At 41.1% G+C, this 21388-nt stretch overlaps 1 protein-coding gene across 9 annotated transcripts in view; it reads left to right on the top strand.

Annotated features, from left to right (window-relative positions):
• Positions 1-21388, top strand: part of CYP39A1 (cytochrome P450 family 39 subfamily A member 1) — a 135578-nt gene that overhangs the window by 4397 nt on the left and 109793 nt on the right. For 5 of the 9 annotated variants that reach the window (XM_086371983.1, XM_086371980.1, XM_086371981.1 and 2 more), the window contains exons 2-6: positions 5085-5220; positions 7611-7785; positions 10905-11054; positions 11970-12063; positions 18356-18463. In XM_086371983.1, coding sequence (XP_086228109.1) covers positions 5085-5220; positions 7611-7785; positions 10905-11054; positions 11970-12063; positions 18356-18463 — 663 coding nt within the window. Of the gene's footprint in view, positions 1-3903; positions 4245-5084; positions 5221-7610; positions 7786-10904; positions 11055-11969; positions 12064-18355; positions 18464-21388 lie in introns of those variants that run through there. The other 4 variants (XM_086371984.1, XM_086371985.1, XM_086371987.1 and 1 more) reach the window with 2 other exon arrangements.

Here is a 21388-nt window from a genome sequence, read left to right as displayed (position 1 = left end):
ATTGCAGAAATTGTTTTCACTTTTTATTCCCCTTGGCTGCACTGCATAGCAGGCATATGGGGATCTTAGTTCCCTGATCAGGGATCAAACCTGCACCCCCTGCCTTAGAAGTGCAGTGTTAACCACTGGATGCCCAGGGAAGTCCATAAATTGTTTCCACTTTTGTTTTCCAGTGATGTCACTCTGGCACATAAAAGATATAATTGTTTTTGTTTTGTATTCTCTTATCTTGCCAAATTCACTTATTATTCCAGTAGTTATTTGGTAGATTTCCTAGGATTTTTAGACATACACAATATATCCTACAAACAGATAAGTTTATTTCCCGTATTCTGATCTTTATGCCTTTTATTTCTTTTTCTTACATAAAGAGAAGTGAAGTGAAGTGAAAGTCGCTCAGTCGTGTCCAACTCTTTGCGACCCCATGGACTATACAGTCCCTGGAATTCTCCAGGCCAGAATACTGGAGTGGGTAGCCGTTCCCTTCTCCAACATAAAGAGAAACTTCTAATATATCGTTGAATAAAAATGGTATACATAGATAAGCTTGTCTTTTTCCTAATATTCGGGAAAAAGTGTTCAATGTTGCAGCATTAAATTTCTTACTACCTGTAGGTTTTTCAAATGTGCCTATTTCAGACCTGACCTGGTCCATACCCAGAATTCACAGATGCTACCAGGGAAATAGTGACCTAGTCACTAAATCAGTTCACTCCTATTCTTGGAGGAGTTTTAGTCCATTTAGATCTTATTATTTCCCCAACTCTCTGATGCCTTTAAAAATATGATTTTTGTAATCTACCCCTCTTTTCTTTCATCCTACACAGACACAAAAGCATCTGCATTTGTTTTAAAAGCTGCAGAATATTCCTTGAGTCATAGTTCACTTAGATAGTCATCTAATGATTGACATGGTTTGTTTTCCATATTTCACTATTATAAATAATGTAGCAACAAATGTCATTTCTATGTGTGCCAGTATATCTGTGGAGTAACTGATCAGATCAAAATATCAGTGTATTTTTTTAATTTAATTTTTATTTTAGATTAGATTATGGGGTTTCCCAGGTGGCGCTAGTGGTAAAGAAAGAACCTACCTCCCAGTACAGGAGACTTAAGACACAGGTTTGATCCCTGGGTCAGGAAGATCCCCTGGAGGAGGGCATGGCAACCTACTCCAGTATTCTTACCTGGGAAATCCCATGGACAGAGGAGTCTGGTGGGCTATGGTCTGTAGGGTTGCAAAGAGTCGAACAAGACTGAAGCAATTAAGTATGCACGCACACATTAGGGTATAGTCGATGTTGTGTTAGTTTCAGATGTACAGCAGAGTTATTCAGTTATACATGTTCATATATTCATTCGTCTTCAAATTCTTTTCCCATATAGGTTATTACAGATTATTAAGAGAACATTGTAACTTAGAGTGAAGTGGGAAACTTTGTGTTTTGAGCAGAGGAGTAATGTGATCTGATTTAAATTTTAAGCGGTCACTTTGGGCACTCCGTTAAAAATAAAAACATAAAACTAAAAGAAAAAAGATGATTTGAAGGTTTTGGTAAGAATTCACGCTTGAGACCCTGCTGGCTTGTACCATGGTGATAGCAGTGGAAGGTGGAGAAGTGACTGGATCTCTCTTAAAGGTGGAAGCAGCAGGGTTTCCTGGTGAATGGAACGTGGTGTGTGAAGGAATGAAAAGGGTCCGAGGTGACTCTAAAAAGTTAGGCTTGAGAAACTAGAACTTGGACTTACTATCAAGTGAGATGGACAATATTACCTATAATGTGGCCAGAGTGCCTGTACATGTTGCCAAAGGCCACTTTCCTGATGGAAACTTAAGAATTCTCACTTGAGCAAACCTTCAACAATGAAAATGATTCATCTTCTTCTAAGTGTTCAGTAATAAACCACTGAAGGTAGGGAACCTGGGAAGCAACGTAGATGTCTGCATCACTAATGGAAAAATATGAGGCTTCACTATTTTGGGGTATCAGCTATTAGGCCCATAATTGCCTAATAGCATTCAACAGTGTGTTCCAGGAATGATCACATGCCATGCAGATCTGGAAATGACTCATATTGAAGTACTATGAGCCTGACGGTACTTTGAGATATTCATAATAACTGTTGTTGTTCAGTCACCAACTCATGTCCGACACTTTGCCACCTCACGAATTGCAGCATGCCAGGCTTCCCTGTCCTTCACTACCTCCCAGAGTTTGCTCCAACTCGTGTCCATTGAGTCAGTGATGCCAGCCAACCATCTCATCCTCTGTCGCCCCCTTCTCCTCCCGCCCTCAGTCTTTCCCAGCATCAGGGTCTTTTCCAAAGAGTTGTCTCTTTGTATCAGATGGCCAAAGTATTGATGCTTCAGCTTCAGATTCAGTCCTTCTAATGACTATTCAGGGTTGATTTCCTTAAGAATCGACTGGCTTGACCCCCTTTCTGTCCAAGGGACTCTTAAGAGTCTTCTGCAGCACCACAATTTGAAAGCATCAATTTACTATAATGGGATATAAAAGTATGGGTGGTGGTTCCAAAAATATACATGTTGAATGTGGTCCGGGAAAGTCAGTGTGGCCACAGGAGGAAATGAGAATGAGCCTTTGAAGGAAGAAGGTTATAAAACTCATGGGTCCAAGGCAAGGGTCACTGTGTGCTAGGCAAGGCCACAGCAGAAAGAACTCTGTCAGTCAAGATGCAGAAGATGGAACAGAAAAAGCCCCATGCACAGCATTTGTTGGAGTTTCCTCCGGAAAGCAAGGCAAAGCAGGGTAGACAGTTTAGGACTGACGACTCTGAAGAGTTTCTTGGGGCTTTGAGCTCTAGGGTTGGTCTCCAGATGCCCAGTGACTTTTTCTGGGATGATTTAGGGCAGGGATCATACTGGCTTGGCTGTGTCAGAGTTAGACCAGGAAGGGGTTGGTGATATAGACTCAAGATGGGTTGACTTCCATATGAAAGGTATGTTCCTGGTTGGCTGAATCCTTTGCTCTCTCTAATTATCAGCTAGCTCTGAGAGAGCCATTTCTACCCAGTAGTGAGGCCACTGGGCTTCCCTGGTGGTTCAGTGGTAAGGAATCTGCCTGCCAGTTCGATCCCTGGGTCGGGAAGATCCCCTGGAGAAAGAAATGGCTACCCACTACAGTATTCTTGCCTGGGGAGTCCTATGGACAGAGGAGCCTGGCAGGCTACATACAGACCATGGAATCGCAAAAGAGTTGGACTTGACTTAGCAACTCAACAACAACATCGTGAGGCCTCCAAAACTGAACATCATGAATAAGAAAACATAGCTCAAGAAGACAAAAGAATCGTATCAATTTGGGACTTCTGTAAATTTTGGATAGAAGCTATAAAATACTTTTTTGTTAGTGGAATTTGAAAGACTTGTATGGCTTAAAAACAATTAAAATGTTCTTAATGTAATGGTTCCTCTTCTCCTCCATTTGTGCTGCCTATACTTTTCTTTTGAAATATGAGATTGGTTTGTGTTTAAATGTGTTCATTTTGAGTATTCTAAGAAAATAAAAATACATCTTAATCAACCCTTTGTATTTTACCTCTGGTTATTTAAATGTATTCTAGAGAACATTCAAGAGAATTTAAGAGTCATCATTTGAATAGAAAAAGAAAAAATAAAATGTAGCTAATGTAATTGACCCTGTGATGAATGGATGCCAAATAGACACCAAATCTAAAAAAGTACAATTGGAACAGTAAGCTCTTTTGAGGTTAGAGTTGTGGGGAAGATTGTGGTTTATTGCCTCCATTCATAATTGAAGAAAATGTTAAATTATAATTAGAGGCCAGTGAAAATAATATCTTTTTCTCCCAGTAAAGTTGTGGACTCCTGAAGCCAAACTCTGTACTAGAGGATGTTTGTAGGCTCCTAGGAGTGATCTGGGGAGAAGGCAATGGCACCCCACTCCAGTACTCTTGCCTGGAGAATCCCATGGACGGAGGAGCCTGGTAGGCTGCAGTCCATGGGGTCACAAAGAGTCGGACACGACTGAGTGACTTCACTTTGACTTTTTCACTTTCATGCATTGGAGAAGGAAATGGCAACCCACTCCAGTGTTCTTGCCTAGAGAATCCCAGGGACGTGGGAGCCTGGTGGGCTGCCGTCTGTGGGGTCGCACAGAGTCAGACACGACTGAAGCGACTTAGAAGCAGCAGCAGCAGCAGCAGCAACAGGAGTGATCTGATAGAAAAGGCACAACTGATGGTGTATGAGAGAGAAGGTATCCATGAAGAACAAAGAGACTGTGGACTCCATATCACAAGTGAAGGAGAGTGGGCATTTCCCAGGGGCAGGACCCTCCATCTGTTGACTTGAGGGGAAGCATGGAGAATGAGTACAAATGGGTACAATTCTTTGCCCTGGTGGTGAGAAGCTGAGAGTGCTCATTTTTCCCCAGTGAGTTACAGGAACACTCATAATGGAGAGGGTTGGGCAGGGTGAACAGGTGAGTCATTTTGGAAAGGGAGAAAGTGAACACTACAGAACTTTCTACTGTAGACATTGTTGAGTGGCCAGAGATTGACAATGAAATCAGTCAGCAGTTTATCTTTTTCTTGAACAAAGTTCAGCCATAGGTTGCTTATAACCCTCCAGGTATCTTGAAAACAGTGTTGGAATATCACAGTGTTTAACCTAATTTCTAACAATTATTTCTGAGTATTATTTCCTACTGCCAGAATGGAAGGTGCAAACAAATAAAAATACGATCAAAAGGAAGGTTAAATATTATGACAGAATAAATTAGGATTTATATAATTAAATTTCACTCCATCAATCAAAATTTATAACTAATTACTAGGAAATGGAAAGCCACTCCAGTATTCTTGCCTGGAAAATTCCGTGGACAGAGGAGCCTGGCAGGTTATAGTCCATGGGGTCGCAAAGTGTTGGATGCGACTGAGCACACATACATTATACATAATCTTAATAGTTTTTATCTTGACTGTAATTTCAGTATCGGGGTTCTTGAGGAACTCTGTCTTAAGCATAATCCATGTCCAGTAACTTATCTATTAGAAATGCTTACTAATCTGATCTCTACTTATGTGTTTTCTTTCAGTATGGACCAGTATTTACAGTCATTGTTATGGGCACCCGAATGACCTTTGTTACTGAAGAAGAGGGAATTAATGTGTTTCTAAAATCCAAAGAAATAAATTTTGAACTAGCAGTGCAAAATCCCGTCTATCATACAGGTAAACAGTATTTTCAGATAGGCCATTTGAAATACAACATGGAATCCCAAGGGCAGTTCTAGGTAACAAGCACATCTTCACTCCTCTATCAAAAATGAGGCAGACCCACTATTTTATTCTTTAGAGTAGGGATAAAAAAGAGTTTGTGATGAGTTTGGCCTTTGAAAAACAAATTGTGTGCTTAGTCGCTCAGTTGTGTCAATTCTTTGTGGCCTCATGGACTATAGCCTGCCAGGCTCCTCTGTGCATGGGTTTTTCCAGGCAAGAATATTGAAGTGGTAGCCATTCCCTTCTCCAGGAGAATCTTCCCATCCCAGGGGTCAAAGGCAGGTCTCCTGCATTGCAGGTGGATTCTTTACCATCTGAACCAAGCCCTAAAAATGAATTATTTGTAGTGTCAAACATTAGGATCTCCACAAGGCATGTAAAAGATAAGGTCACCTCACGTTTACTTGGGAAAATATTGGAATTCATATCCTGTTAACAGCCCCCAAGATGTCACTGACTCTGTTATGCTGCTGTGCATATATTTTACAGGCTATTGCTCTTTGTTTGATCTCATGCTGCACCACCGAGTAAGCCCCGCTCCTTTATTTTGGCTGTGCTCCATCTTTTGTTGCAGGGCAGGAGACCTCTTTGTGTCATCGGCTCCCTAGTTGCAGTGTGTGCCTTTAGTTACCCCACAGTATGAGGGATCTTAGTTCCCTGGCCAGGGATCAAACCCACATCCCCTGCATTGGAAGGCAGATTCTTAACCCCTGGTCCACCAAGGAAGCCCCAGTAAGCTCTTTACTGTGGCATTTCCTGACGTAGTCCACAGGGTTATTAAGGTGAGTGGGGCTTGGCTTCATATAATTGGTGCCCTTTCTTTCTTCATCCTCAGAGACTGCTGGACTCAATCAGCATACTTTCAGTGTGACTGTCTGCCTTTATTTCTCCCCAGGATGTGAACATGCATGCTAAGGCCATTTGTCTTCCCAGGAATACAGAGCTGGTTCATTTCACACCTGGTTCTTTTCTCTGCTTTCACAATGCCTATGCTTGCTTCTAATATCTTTCTCTTGGCTTCTTTTTTTGGCTTCTTCCTTAGGTTCCTTTTCCTATAGCTTCTTTTATGCATTTCTTGCCATTAAGACATAAAAGTTTGTTTTCAAGGGTGTTAGATCAATAGCATGATTATTATTTTTTGTTGCTTGCATGAAAAATCACAACATGTTGATAACATTTTTGACTCTTTAATGCTTCTTGACTGTGGCATTCCAGATCAAAGAAATATAAATACTTGGAAGATTCTTGATCTGTAAATTCACATATTCCTTCAGAAAAATATACCAACTTAGGTATCAGAGGTATATTGAAATGATCACATTTTTTTTTTTTCAGCTCTGCCCCCCCCGGGGAACTTTCGTGTTTAAATATTTCTATTTAACAGATAAAATATCTTAATATTTACTCATGAGCCAGCTTCTCATTCCTTTTAAATATACCCCTACCACAGAGATGATACATAGTCAAGAAATCTACAAATTATTTTTCATTAATTTATGTGAAATGTAACCTACATATAATAGGATGATGAAATATAAAATTAAAAATTAGTTTTTAAAAAACTTATTTTGAAGATAATTAAAGAGGATTAAAGAAAAATATAAAGGAATAATGAGTTCAAAAATTCATACTCTTTAACACCCAGACCAGACCAGGTGTGTCATGAAAGGAGCATGAACACTGAGATAAAGGGAACGATGGAACAGTGTGGGGACTTCCCTGGTCGTCCAGTGGTTAAGCGTTCACCTTCCAATCCAAGGGATGCAGGTTTGATTCCTGGTCTGGATGCTAATATCCCACATGCCTCATGGCCAAAAAACCAAAACATAAAGCAAAAACAATATTGTAATAAATTCAGTAGAGACTAAAAATGATCCACCATAAAAAAAAAGTCTAAAAAAAAACGGGGTGGGGGAAACAGTGGGGCCAAAGCTATTCATGGAGTTAGGAAGATCCTGCTGGTGGAGACAATATTTAAGATACTTAAAGGAGAAAAGAAGTCAGAAGGAGAAATGTATATCTTATAGGCGTGTAAGGGAAGAGAGGGTTGTTGTCAAAAATAGATAACATTCAGAGCAGATAGAACAGCTCATGAAGATGGTGAGATGTAAAAAAGAGTGTGTTTTACCTGGAATATATATTTGGAGGGCGAAGACACTGGAAATACCATTGGAGAGCTGGAAAGAGGGTAGAAGGTCTTGCAAACTTTGTTAAGGCTTTCACCATCTCACAGTCTATGTTGACTCTTCACCTTTGGCTCTAGTTCCTGCTGATCAAGACATATTGACTGTTTACTTTAAGAAGGGGTTGCTTCTTTTGAAAAGTGTTTTCTCTGTTTATAGCATCCATCGCAAAGAATATCTTTTTAAAACTGCACGAGAAACTTTATATCACGGTGAAAGGGAAAATGGGGATTTTCAACCTATACAAATTCACTGGACAATTGACTGAAGAATTACAGGAACAGTTGCAGAATTTAGGTACTCACGGGACCACAGACCTGAACAAGTTTATGAGGTAAATCAGTGCCTTGTTATTTTTGTTTTGTTTTCTTTTTTTGGAGTAAGAAAGTTTGAAGCCTGTATGTTGGACCTGAAATACTATGTGGTGGATTATGAAATCTACCTTACTAAGCAATTAAAACATTCTGTTGATCTTTTACATTCTAATTAATGGGCAGTTTTCATTTAGTACTTCAATTTGAAGTTAAGCAAACAAATCAATAGATCCTAGGCGGCGCTAGTGGTAAAGAACCTGCCTGCCAGTGCAGGAGATGTAAGAGATGGGTTCAATCCCTGGGTTGGGAAGATCCCCTGGAGTGGGGCATGGCAACCCACTCCAGTATTCTTGCCTGGAGAATCCCATGGACAGAGGAGCCTGGCAGGCTACAGTCCATGGGGTCACAAAGAGTTAGATACAACTGAAGCAACTTAGCAGGCATATATAATAATTTCATCTTAGTCATTCCTTACAATTCTGTATGTTCTACATGAGTTTCCTTCATATAATTGTCATGTATCCATCAGAATTTTGATAAAGCATTCAGTGCAATTTGTGATTATTAGAACAAGAGGACATTGAGAGGAGAGGAGAGAGGAGAGGATTGCAAAGTAGAGGACAAGGTTCCAGGAGATGTTTGTGAGACTTCGCAAGGTGGCTGAGCCAAAGCCACCATGGGCCTCAGGACTGAGCCCAGAGTCCTCTGAGAGCAGAGATGCTGAGACAGTGAGACAGGAAAGGACAGTATGGGGAGCCAGGTAGCGCTCAGTTATGTTCTGGAGCTTTCTGACAAATGTCAGGGCTGAGCATGGGAGCCATGTGAAAAATCCCCGCCACATGCAGGGAGATTTGGTAAATTGAAGTTACCAGTGAGGCACTTTTCCATCTCAGGGGGATGCCCTGATACTGGAGGCAGGATTCAACTGTTTAGACTCGTAAAGCACAACAACATTTAACATTTTGTTAGAAGTCTAGAAATAGAGACAGAAAAAAAAAAAAAAAATGAAAACAACCAACCAACCAAACTTTTGACATGCCTAATGTATACAACAAAACAAAACAGATTCTTGAATAACTTTGGGACTGTGACAGAAGGAGATCCTGAGAATTTTCTGTAAAGGAGAGATGGCAAACAAAAATGGAAGAAACAGTACTTAGTGTTCCTAATCTAGAACATATTAATAATATTTGATATTCTTTTACATAAATATTCCCCAGTAATTTTATTCACTTGAGGGAAAACTTACTGATAACAGATAACGTAGACTTCAGAAATATTCACAACCTAAAAGCTGAGAGTTATGTTTTGTTTGGTGGGAATTTTTAGGATTTCAAGCCCTAAAATTTCAACTTCATCTTGAGTTACCCTTAGAGAACTGCTCTGAAAAGGTGAGACCAGGAGCCAGGTCATATAGAAGTTTTGCAACAAAGGACAGGTAGTCTGAACATCTATCAGAAGATTTTTATTAATCAAAGAAAACCACATATCTCAGGAATTTAGCACTTTTCTATGTTTGGGAATATGCAAGAGCCTGGGCTTACTGAAATCATTCATTTGATAGGCACCTCAGCTCTCTGGGGCTAATATCCCGTGTTTTCACATCTTGAGGCTCCTGGGGCTCCCTGCAGGGAGTGGCTGCAGTCTGAAGGCAACCAGATGGCAGGTATTCTTTTCCTTCCTGAGTTTCCTCAGGGCTCGCCAGCTCACCATCAGTGGTGGCTATAGGTGCTGATGACTATGATATCCTTTGTTTACTGATATGGCAGGAAATATTCCATTTCTCACTACTTCATTTGAATTTTCAGTATGGTTCAAAGTCATAAGATCCTGGGAGATATAGGAATTTGGTGACTAATATTGCCCTTGATTCTTTGTTTGGTTATTTTTTTGCTGCTGTCTAAAGGTAAGAGCAGTATCTTGGTTATTGTTGTTATTTGCTAAAAATAAATGCTTGTTGAAATTGTGTTGAATTTTTCTGTGTATCAGCTTGATGAGGACAGAGTATAGGGACAAAGTAGGTGATTAAATAGTTAATCCCACTCGGGGATTGCAAGTAGAATAAAATGTGGGAGGCCCCTGTAAGTTAATGATTACTCAAGAAAACAGATTTACATAACCATGAAACCAGGCAGGCTTGCTTAGCAGCAAAACCGTGCACAGAAGCACAAGACAGCAAAACCGTGCACAGAAGCACAAGACATGCCCCCAAACAATATAACAATGGTGGCATGAGACCCTCTTCCAGCTCAGTGAGCTCAGTAAGTTAGGACACGCTCTCTGTACACATAAAAAACAATAATTTATGGACGTAGCTTGACCATGTAGGGACAAGAAAACTCCCCTGCCCAACCAGCAGGAGGAACTGATGATGGAAGCATGACATCTGCTCACGAAAAAGAAGGTCTTCTCAGCTTCCCCACTTTTCCTTTGATTATAAAACTGTAGCCCAGTAAGTTCTTGGGTTGTAGCCTCCTCTGACCCACTACTCGTAAGCCTCACAAGCATCCTATCCTAATAAGTCACTCCTTATCTATCACTCTGCCTCTCGCTGAATTCTTTCTGTGCTGAAATGTAAAGAACTATGGTACCAGAGCTCTTCAGAGCCCCCCTGAAACACCACCTAAGAGTTTTAAGCTCACATTTATCAGGATCGAACAATACTTGCTTAGAAAGCATTTGAAAATCTTTAGATAAATAAGACCCCAATTTTACCCCCAAGTTATCTTGAGCACAGTAACCAAATATTAAAAGCTCTTAAGAGTGACTTCCCCCCACTAAATTTATCACATATGATTGCGTGCATGCGTGTGTGCTAAGTCCCTTGAGTTGTATCTGACTCTTTGCTACCCCATGGACTGTAGCGCACCAGGCTTCTCTGTCCATGGAATTCTCCAGGCAAGAATACTGGAGTGGGTTGCCATTTCCTCTTCTAGGGGATCTTCCCAACCCAGGGATCGAATTGACATCTCTGATGTCTCCTGCATTGGTAGGCAGGTTCTTTACCACTGCAGCCTTGGCAGCCCCACATTTGATTGTCCGCCCCTAGTATACAGCTGCTCAGTAATAGCTCCTTGTATCCCGTGCCTTTCTTCCTTGGTCATTGGCTCTGACATTTTATGTGTTTCTATCTTTGCAGGCACCTGCTTTACCCAGTGACAGTGAACATACTCTTTAAAAAAGGTCTGTTTCCCACAGACGAGAGGAAAATCAGGGAGTTTCATCAGCACTTTCAAGCTTACGATGAAGGTTTCGAATACGGGTCCCAGTTGCCAGAATGCCTCCTCAGGTACACAGCTGTTTCCTGTACTAATTCCCTTTTCAAGCTCCCCTCAGCCGTTAATATTTGTCACTCCTGTCTTTGTTCTAAGTAGATGTAATAGCAGTTTACGTGGAAGAGACAGAAGCTAATTCTTACGACCAGTTAGGTGTGTGTGTGTGAGTTGAGGGAGGAACTAAGGAAAAGTGGTGGATTACTTCTTCAGTCTCATTTTGAGGAGCAAAAACAAGAGGGGAAGGGGAGAATACGAGAACGAGATGAAGAGCCTGTTTTGAGACCTTCTGTGTCGTTTCCCTTCTATGCCATTTCCAGCTTACTCTTACCAGTCATTTCTGCATTATCACGTGTGACTTGGGTCAGAATCAGACTTTGTCCATATTCTCCCCTGAGGCAACAGTAGTTGTGGTCAATTGTATTTCTCACGATTGGCTCAGATAAAAGTTTATGAAACACTTTGATTAGAAAGTACTGTGATTTTTTTTTTTTTTTTTTTTTTTAGTTTCTTGGCAGTTGGTCTACACTGATGACTGGTCAGAAAAGATTAAAAATTTTGCTCTTAGTCAGTTTGCTTTACCTCATTTAACCTAATCACAGGTCGCTGTGCTAGTTTTTCATCCTCCTGAGACTGGCAACAGCCAGAGTAAACTTAGGCTGAGCAAGTCGTCGGCCCTGTTTTCTCATTCAGCACCTGTCTCCTAGGAATGCAAGCATTTCTTTGCAAAAGATACTAAAATATGGCTGCCTTGCCCCCTCAGTTTTCCTTAGGTACTGATAAATCTGAAGGAAGACCTCTCATGAAGTTCCCGCTGAAAAAGAAGACGTTTGGAGAATTAAGATTCCATAGATAGTGTCCCTTTTCTGCTGTGATCTATTACTCCTAGAGTGCTTTTCAGTTAATTTATACACGTATTCTTTCTCACCTAGAAACTGGTCAAAATCCAAAAAGTGGCTTCTAGCACTTTTTGAGAAAAACATTCCAGATATAAAAACACACAAATCTGCAAAAGAAAATTACCCGGTAAGTTTTCCTTAGCTTTTTTTGTGGTTGTTGTTGTTGCTAAAAATCATGAAACGCCTTAGATACCATTTTGCCATCCTTGTGTTGGATGTTTACATACGTTATTTTATTATTACATCCTCACAACAGGGAGGGAGGAATTAGCCCTATTTTCCATAAACGAAAAACTGAGACTACAGATAACAAAATAACGCAATAGTCTGAGTTCCTTTTTAAATTGATTTACGGTGGCACAGTGGTGAAGAACCCGCCTGCCAATGAGGGAGATGTAAGAGATGCCAGTTCAATCTCTGGGTTGGGAAGATCCCCTGTAAGAGGGCATGGCAGCCCACTCCAATATTCTTACCTGGAGAATCCCATGAACAGAGGTGCTTAGCAGGCTAGGGTCCATAGGGTCACAAAGAGTTGAACATGATTGAAGTGATTTAGCATACACACATTGATTAGAGAGTTGTTTGTGTCAACAGTCGCAGGTGGGAGTTACAGCCAGTTAGGCAAAGATAATAAAGCTTGACAAACTTGACTTTTTTCCCTGAGGTCACCACCACTCATTGTTTCTCTTTTCAAATGCAGCCAGGTAGTATGATATACAACTTAAAGAGCAAGGCACCAGGAGTCACTCTTCTAAGTGTCCTGGATCTACTGCTCTCCACGTGTGGTCCCTAGACCAATGGTACCAATATCACCTGGGAACCCCTCAGGCAGAAACCCTGGGAGCCAAGCCATCTGTGGTTTAATGCACCTTCCAGATGGTTCTGATGCTTGCTAATGCATGGTTCTCAGTCCTGACCGCTCATTAGAATCCCTGGAAGCTTTGGAAAACTACCCAATTCTCCAGACTCACCCTCGGAGGCTGGACTTCCTTTTGGCCTAGACTGCCTGGACTCAAATCCAGTCACTGCTCTGTGACCTTGGATGTGGTGCCTAACCTCTTGGTCTCAAGTTTTGTCACCTACTTCATAGAGTGTGGGATCCAGTGAGTTAATATTTGGAAAGCACTTGGAAGAGAGTAAAGACTGTGTAAGAATTTATCATTGTTATCATCATTGAAGAAATCACTTCCTATCTTTTAGCACTTAAAGATGATATCAAATATTTTTGTTCGTTTGCTTTTAGTTAACAACAGCAAGTGTTATTTTAAACAACTCTGCTTAACACTGGAGGGGAAGTTCACTTTAGAAAAAAAAAAGGAATGTGTGAATGTTTGGGGATCTCCCTCTTGAATAGAGGGGATAGAAAGTTAGACTGGGTACCAGGACAGCTGGAGAATTAAATTGTTTAATGCAAACAATCTTTGCTGTATATCTTAAGCTGTCATTATATTCTGCAAGGCATTTCTGAAAAGACAGAAAAGGGGGAAAATCACATTGCCTTTTATTTTCTTAAATTAAAAAAATAATACAGTAAAGTACAAAAAAAATATAATCACCATATACACATTATTCAGAATTAAACAGTCAACAGTTAGCCAAAAGGAAAGGAAGTTAGACTGGGATGCCCTTCACTGACAAACTTTGTCTCAGCTAAGAATTCTGTTTTACAAACAGACCTAGATAAACACATTTTTCTTTGCATTATTTTCCAGGATTTAGAGGCAAAACCATATGTGTATAAAAGCTGGACCCAAGTAGATCTGTAATCTAGGAGCCTATAAAACAGGGGTTTTAATGCCCCAGTTAAAACTTCCCAGGATTCCCTTGTGGCTCAGCTGCAAGAATCCACCTGCAATGTGGGATACCTGTGTTCTATCCCTGGATTGGGAAGATCCCCTGGAGACAGGAAAGGCTACGCACTCCAGTATTCTGGCCTGGAGAATTCCATGGACTGTATAGTCTATGGGGTAGCAAAGAGTCGGACGTGACTGAACGACTTTCACTTCACTTCACTTAAAACTCCCCACTGACAGTAATTCTAGAATAGCATTTATTTTTCTTACTCTGAAGAAATGAGATACTTTAATCATAAGTACTTGAACTCCCTCTTTGAATAAAGACAGATTTTGAACTTTGGTGAAGCTTATTCAGTGTTTATGGCTGGAACTGAATTCAGTTTGAACACTCATGAGCTGTGTGACTTCATTTTTTTAAAAAGGCCCTTTCTAAACAAGAGATGCAATCTGCTGGATGACAAAGAGGTTGTGGAGGTGGATCTGGCAACTTTATGGGTCATGGAGGAAACTTTGGAGGTGGTGGAAACTTTGGTGGAAGAGGAGGCTATGGTGATGGAGGTGGTGGCAGCAGAGGGAGTTATGGAGGAGGTGATGGTGGATATAGTGGATTTGGAGGTGATGGTGGCAACTATGGCGGTGATCCTGGTTATAGTAGTAGAGGAGGCTATGGTGGTGGTAGACCAGGATATGGAAACCAAGGTGGTGGATATGGTGGTCGTGGTGGAGGATATGATGGTATCGATGAAGGAGGACATTTTGGAGGCAACTATGGTGGTGGTGGAAACTCTAATGATTTTGGAAATTATAATTGACAACAGCAATCAAATTATGGACCCATGAAAGGGGGCAGTTTTGGTAGAAGAAGCTCGGGCAATCCCCATGGTGGCAGTTATGGATCTGGTGGTGGAAGTGGTGGATATGGTAGCAGAAAATTCCAAAAACTCAGAAGAAAAGGACTACAGTTCTTAGCAGGAGAGAGAGCGAGGAGTTGTCAGAAAAGCTGCAGGTTACTTTGAGACAGTTGTCCCAAATGCATTAGAGAAACTGTAAAAATCTGCCACAGAAAGAACAATGATCCATAGTCAGAAAAGTTACTGCAGCTTAAACAGGAAACCCTTCTGTTCAGGACTGTTATATCCACAGTTTGCAAAAAGTGCAGCTATTGATTAATGCAATGTAATGTCAATTACAGAGAAAGCAATGGCACCCCACTCCAGTACTCTTGCTTGGAAAATCCCATGGACGGAACAGCCTGGTGGGCTGCAGTCCATGGGGTCGCTAAGAGTCGGCCATGACTGAGTGACTTCACTTTCACTTTTCACTTTCATGCATTGGAGAAGGAAATGGCACCCCACTCCAGTACTCTTGCCTGGAAAATCCCATGGACGGAGGAGCCTGGCAGGCTGAAGTCCATGAGGTCACTAAGAGTCGGACATGACTGAGCGACTTCACTTTCACTTTTCACTGTCATGCATTGGAGAAGGAAATGGCAACCCACTCCGGTGTTCTTACCTGGAGAATCCCAGGGATGGTGGAGCCTGATGGGCTGCCGTCTATGGGGTCGCACAGAGTCGGACACGACTGAAGCGACTTAGCAGCAGCAGCAGCAGCAGCAACAGCAGCAATGTCAATTAGATGTTATATTCCTGAGGTCTTTTATCTGTTGTAGCTTTGTCTTTTTCTTTGCATTACATCAGATATATTGCCCTGTAAATTGTGGTAGTGGTACCAGGAGTAAAAAATTAGGGAATATTTAACTTTTCAAAAATAAAATTTGTTTCTGTTTTCCTCCAGCAGTGTTCACACAGAGTTTATGTCTTTATACCAACAATCTTTTAAAAAACATGGGCTAAGAAGAAAATAAAAGATTTTGTTGTCTTTTACTGTATAAGTGGATTTCAATGACCTAGGGTTTTTTGTTTTTTTTGACTGCACCGAGTCTTAGCGGCAGCATGTGGGCTCTAGTTCCCTGACCAGGGATTGAACCCAGGGCCTCTGCATTGGGAGCCCAGAGTCTTAGCCACTGGACCACCGTGGAAGTCCCTCAATGGCCTAGTTAAGCAAAAGACTAGAAGAAGATTTTTTTTTTAATATTATACACACTCTTATCACATCATAATTTTATCATATTTTAACTTGAATGTTGTCTCCCGTGTTATTCTGCTGCTGCTAAGTCGTTTCAGTTGTGTCCGACTCTGTGCGACCCCAGAGACGGCAGCCCAACAGGCTCCCCCGTCCCTGGGATTCTCCAGGCAAGAACACTGGAATGGGTTGCCATTTCCTTCTCCAATGCAGGAAAATGAAAAGTGGAAAGTGAAGTCGCTCAGTCGTGTCCGACTCTTAGCGACCCCATGGACTGCAGCCCACCAGGCTCCTCCGTCCATGGGTATGGAGGCAGGCAAGAGTACTGGAGTGGGGTGCCATCTCCTTCTCCCATGTTATTCTAGATACATATTAAACTAATGTTTTTATTTTAAAAGACTGTTCCACAGAATAGCCTATCAAGAGAATGAAATATATCTGTAGGATTTTCAATGAAACATTAACTTTGTACCATAACAACTTGCATTGTAAATCTGATAGAAATCAGAAGTAAATGAAATTTATACTTAAACTGTTTTCAAACCTGCTAATCCATTGTTACAAAAACAATAAGACATCACTAACATGTGTGGGGTGCTTACTGTGTCCCAGCCATACTATTACACATTTCACAAATTCACTACTCATTTATTTTTCACAACAACTTCAATACCTGGAAAACAAGGGATTGTTAAAACCAGAAAGCCAGGGTTAATCACTTTTGAAACAGAACATTCTTTGTAAGTAACAGGAACAGCCTCTAGTCATGTGTTTGCTTTGATAGTGATGTAACTGGTGTTTTCCATATTATAGAATCTGAAGAAAAACCACTGCATTCTAGCGTAGTGCACTTCTCCAAATGCCGAATCCATGCGTTAAGGACTGAGTCTCTAAGGGGCAGCATAGCCCTAGTGGCTAAGATTGTCCCTAAAGGGCTTTCCTGGTGGCTCAGATAGTAAAGAAAAGAATCTGCCTGCAATGCAGGAAACCTGAGTTCGATCCCTGGGTTGGAAAGATCCCCTGGAGAAGGGAATGGCTATACCCACTCCAGTATTCTTGCCTGGAGAATTCCATGGACAGAGGAGCCTGGCAGGCTACAGTCAATGGAGTCTCACAAAGAGTCAGACATGACTAAACAACTTTCACTTTCAAAGGGTAGATAGTCTAGTAGCTAAGATTGTGGGCACTGGAGCCAGGGGCCAGACTCCCAGGATTCAATCCCAGCTCAACCAGTGACAATCTGTATGTCTCTAGCAAAGCTCCCCAACTTAATTGTGCCTTCATTTCCTCAAATGTAAAACAGTGAAAATAACAGATCTACTCCTTAGAGCTGGGGTGAGCACTGAATGCTTTGATCCCTGTGAAGCCCTTAAAACAGTACTTGCCTTCCAAAGCAGTGACTACTGTTATTTCTATTGCCTATTTAAGATTCACAGTGCACAAGTAAGTTTAATGGAAATGTTACAATGTCTAAGTTTCTTCATGGTGATGGAGATGACCACTGGCAGAGGCAAATCTGGGAAACCTTCCAATGAAGGAAATGCTTTCATGGAATTTGTGTGATGACCCGAGAACAGCCACAGTAGGTGGCCTTGGATGTAGCCCTGATCTGACCTGGCACCGTCCATGTCAAATGTCAGTTCTCTGCATAGTTTTAGAGTATTGTAATATTTATAATATACTGATTTAGACACAACCAACATGCCCTTCAGTATGTAAGTGGGTAAATGGATAAGCTGTGCTACCTACAGAGAACAGAGTATTAGTGCTAAAAAGAAATGAGCTATCAAGCCATGAAAAGACATGGAGGAACCATAAATGCATATTACTAAGTGAAAGAAGCTAGTATGAGAAGGCTATGTACTGTCTGATTCCAATTATGTGACATTTTGGAAAAGGCAAAACTATGAAGAAAGTAGAAAGATCAGTGGTTGTTAGGGACTGGGCAGAGATGAGTAGACAGAGCCTAGGGGATGTTTTAGGGACATGAAAATACTCTGTGTGATATTGTAATGACAATAGATGTCATTATGCATTTGTCCAAAGCCATAGAGTTTACAACACCAAGAATGAATCCTAAGGTAAGCTATACACTTTAGATGATTATGATATATCCATTTAGTTTCATCCTTGGTTAAAAAAAAAAATGTACAGTTCTGGTAAGCGATGCTGATGACAACAATGGAGAAGCTACGCAGATGTGGGGGTGAGGGTTATATGAGAAATTTCTGTATTCTCCTCTCAATTTTATTGTAAACCTATAACTGCTCTAAAGAATAAAGTGTTTAAAAAAATTAAGCCAGGATTTGAACCAATGTGGTAAAAGTATTGAACCTCAGAGTCCCTACTTCCAATCACTATTCTACCAGTAAGTATGTAAATCCCTTAGCATGCCTGAAATCGCAAACCTAAGAAAAGCAAAAATAGTATCTTTCAGATTAAAGAAAAATGTTCTTTTCAGATTAAAGAAAGATGATCTTTATTAATATCAGTCTTGGTCACATAGCTCTGGTTTGACAATATTTCTTTTTTTTTAAACAGACTGTAATGCAGGCTGTACTGGACCTCCTAGAGATGGAAGCAAATGAACAAAAGAGTCCTAATTATGGGCTCTTACTACTTTGGGCTTCTCTGTCCAATACTGTCCCTGTAAGTATATTAGTAAAGGAAGGCATGCATTTCTGTCTACTGTACTTTCAGTTTTTCCCTTCCTTTTTCTTCCTTTTTTATAATTTATTTATTTGTTCATTTATTTTTGGCTGTGTCAGGTCTTTGCTGCTGTGCGGACTTTTCTCTAGTTGCAGAGAGCGGGAGCTACTCTCTCGTTGCAGGGCGTGGGCTTCTCATTGCAGTGGCTTCTCTTGCTGCAGAGCACAGGCTCTAGCGTGCAGGCTTCGGCAGCTCCCAGACTCTGGAGCACAAGCTCAGGAGTTGTGGTGCACGGGCTTCATTGCTCCATGGCCCGTGGGATCTTCCTGGACCAGGGATGGTACCTGTGTCTCCCTGCATTGGCAGGTAGATTCTTTACCACTGAGCCACTAGGGAATTTAAAAAAAAAATTTTTTTTTTTTTCACATGTTATGGGGAAGAAAATGACTGTAATGGATTTGGTTGTGAGATAGGAAAACAAAACTAAGTGCCTAAGCAAATCTGTTAAGATCACAAAGGAGACACAGCAGATATCTGAAATGCATTCTGTTCTTTGTAAGGCAGCATGTAAGAGGCTAAGGGAAAACTTCGCACTTTGGGGGCAGATGTGACAACACCTGTGTATGGAGCACTTTCTGTACTTTCCATGTTGGGCAACGTGCTTAATATCAGTGCTGCAAAGATGAGTAAGTCTTGACCCCTGCCATTTATTGGGGAGAGAGTAGATAAATGGGTAGTTCAGTTAAAATTGAGCTGAATCCAGGTATCCTAGCCACAGCATAGGATCTTATGGAGGTAACAGACTCTGATCCTCCGTTCCCTTATTGGTAAAAAGGGATAGTAAAAGTCCTAGTGTGGTCCTAGGTTTGAGCCTTTTAATAGTCCATAACCCTCATTTTCTACAAGATTACTGTGAGGATTCAGTGAGATAAACCAGCTGCTACCCAGGGATCATGAGTTCTTTGTCTTCCCTTGAACCCATTCTCCTTCTGTGTATCCTTCCTGTTGGCATGATGTGGACCTGAAGCCTCCCCATGAGTGAGCTGGTGACATTAGAACTTACCATACTTCTAAAGAAAGAGGAGTGTGTGTGTGTGTGTGTGTGTGTGTGTGTGTGTGTGTTTCTTTTGCAGTCACAGATAAGATTTATTATAGCAGAAGGATACAAAGCAAAATCAGCAAAGGAAAAAGGGGAGTGGGGGGGTTGAAGCCCAGAGAGAACCAGGTACAAGCTTCCAAGAGTCTTCTCCCTGCAGGGTCACGCAAGACACACATCATTCCTCCAGCAATTAAGTTGTGACAAACTTTGGGAAGTGTTATGAACCAGGGAAGCTCATTAGAGACTCGGTGTCCCAGATTTTCTTGGGGGGTTGATCACAAAAGCACCCTCTGCCTAGCATCATCAACATTCCAGACTCTCAGAAGGTATTCCTTATAAGCATCATTGTTTGCACAAAAATGTAGATGCACCGAGCTCCTCTTAGCAGTTCGGGTGGTGGGGATGAGAGCAGAGATTTTTGAACTGTTTCCTTTTAAAACTGTTATGAATTAGAATAAAGCTACAAGACTTGTCTGACACTTCATGATCGATGCACAACTGTTTCCTGTGTCAGGAAGACTTTATGTTAGCTTAAGTTGCACTTATATAATTTGAGAGTTTAAAGGTTAAACTTTTTATGTGTTTGTTTTCTACTAAACAGGAACTTTTAACCCATGTATAATGTTAAATGTATTCTTTTTTCTTCTAACAAATAGAAATAAGATGTGTTAAGTATTATTTGTTTCTCCTTCCTCTGGTAAAAGTTATGGAAGGCTTTCTAAGTATCAATATTTTGGTTTCCTGTAACCCATTATAAAGAAAGTGAAAGTTGCTCAGTCATGTCCAACTCTGCGAGCCCATGGAGTATATAGTCCATGGAATTCCCTAGGCCAGAATACTGAAGTGGGTAGCTGTTCCCTTCTCCAGGAGATCTTCCCAACCCAGGGATCAAACACAGGTCTCCCACATTGCAGGTGGATTCTTTACCAGCTGAACCGCAAGAAGGGAAGCCCAAGAATACTGGAGTGGGTAGCCTATCCCTTCTCCAGTGGATCTGCCCAACCCAGGAATCAAGCTGGGGTCTCCTGCATTGCAGGTGGATTCTGTAAAGAGCAGAAATAGAAATTCTGGCTTCTCTGTTCGAGTGTGTGTCAGTCACTAAAATCTATATTTCATCTAGGGTAGGAGAAATTAAAAACAGTCTGCCCTTTCCCTTTCTTTGTGTACCTCTAATACTATTCTCTGATTTTTCCTTGTGCAGTTCTTTTGGAAACTGATTAAGCTAGAGCAAAATTAAAAGGCAGATATCAAAAGCAACTTCCAAAGCAGCAACAAAACAGTCACTCCTGTCACAGGATTAATTTTCAAGATCTCATTAGAAAGGACCCCCTGGAAGAAAGGGACACAAAGCCCCATTGATCTGACCCAGGGGAAGTCAGTTTTTTGGAATCTGTTCCTGGCACTGGTGCGAAAGAATTTTAATCAATAATTTCAGAAAGCAAGTGTCTGATGATCAGTGAAAGTTCTGTCTTACTGGTTCTTGTTGGCACTTCTAAGAGGGAGCTGGCATGTAGGCAGAGACCCTGAACTGGCTTTCGAGTCAAGTCCAATGCCAAATCACAGCGTCATATGAGAGTGGGCCATTGTTTAACTGCAAGCCGTATGTCCATATCTATAAGATAGGATGAATGTTATCTGCCTCATAGGATATTGTGAGCATTATGTTTTTAAGGAGTGGCAAGTGCCTTATAGTCCCTGGCTCAAAAAGCATTCACTTTCTTTTCTTATAAAAAGCAACACCATGGTTTCAATCAGTCATTTTGTTCAGTGGCCAACTAATAATGAACTGCCTTGGCTTCCAAAACTTGACCTCTCAGATGCCCTAG

The sequence above is a fragment of the Bos grunniens genome, chromosome 23 (genome assembly GCF_055505025.1).
Source record: "Bos grunniens cultivar Pamir isolate PY7600 chromosome 23, Bosgru_T2T1.0, whole genome shotgun sequence".
Lineage (NCBI taxonomy): Eukaryota > Metazoa > Chordata > Mammalia > Artiodactyla > Bovidae > Bos > Bos grunniens.
Note: the sequence above shows the minus strand (reverse complement) of the source record. Positions and strands in the feature narration are given on the sequence as shown.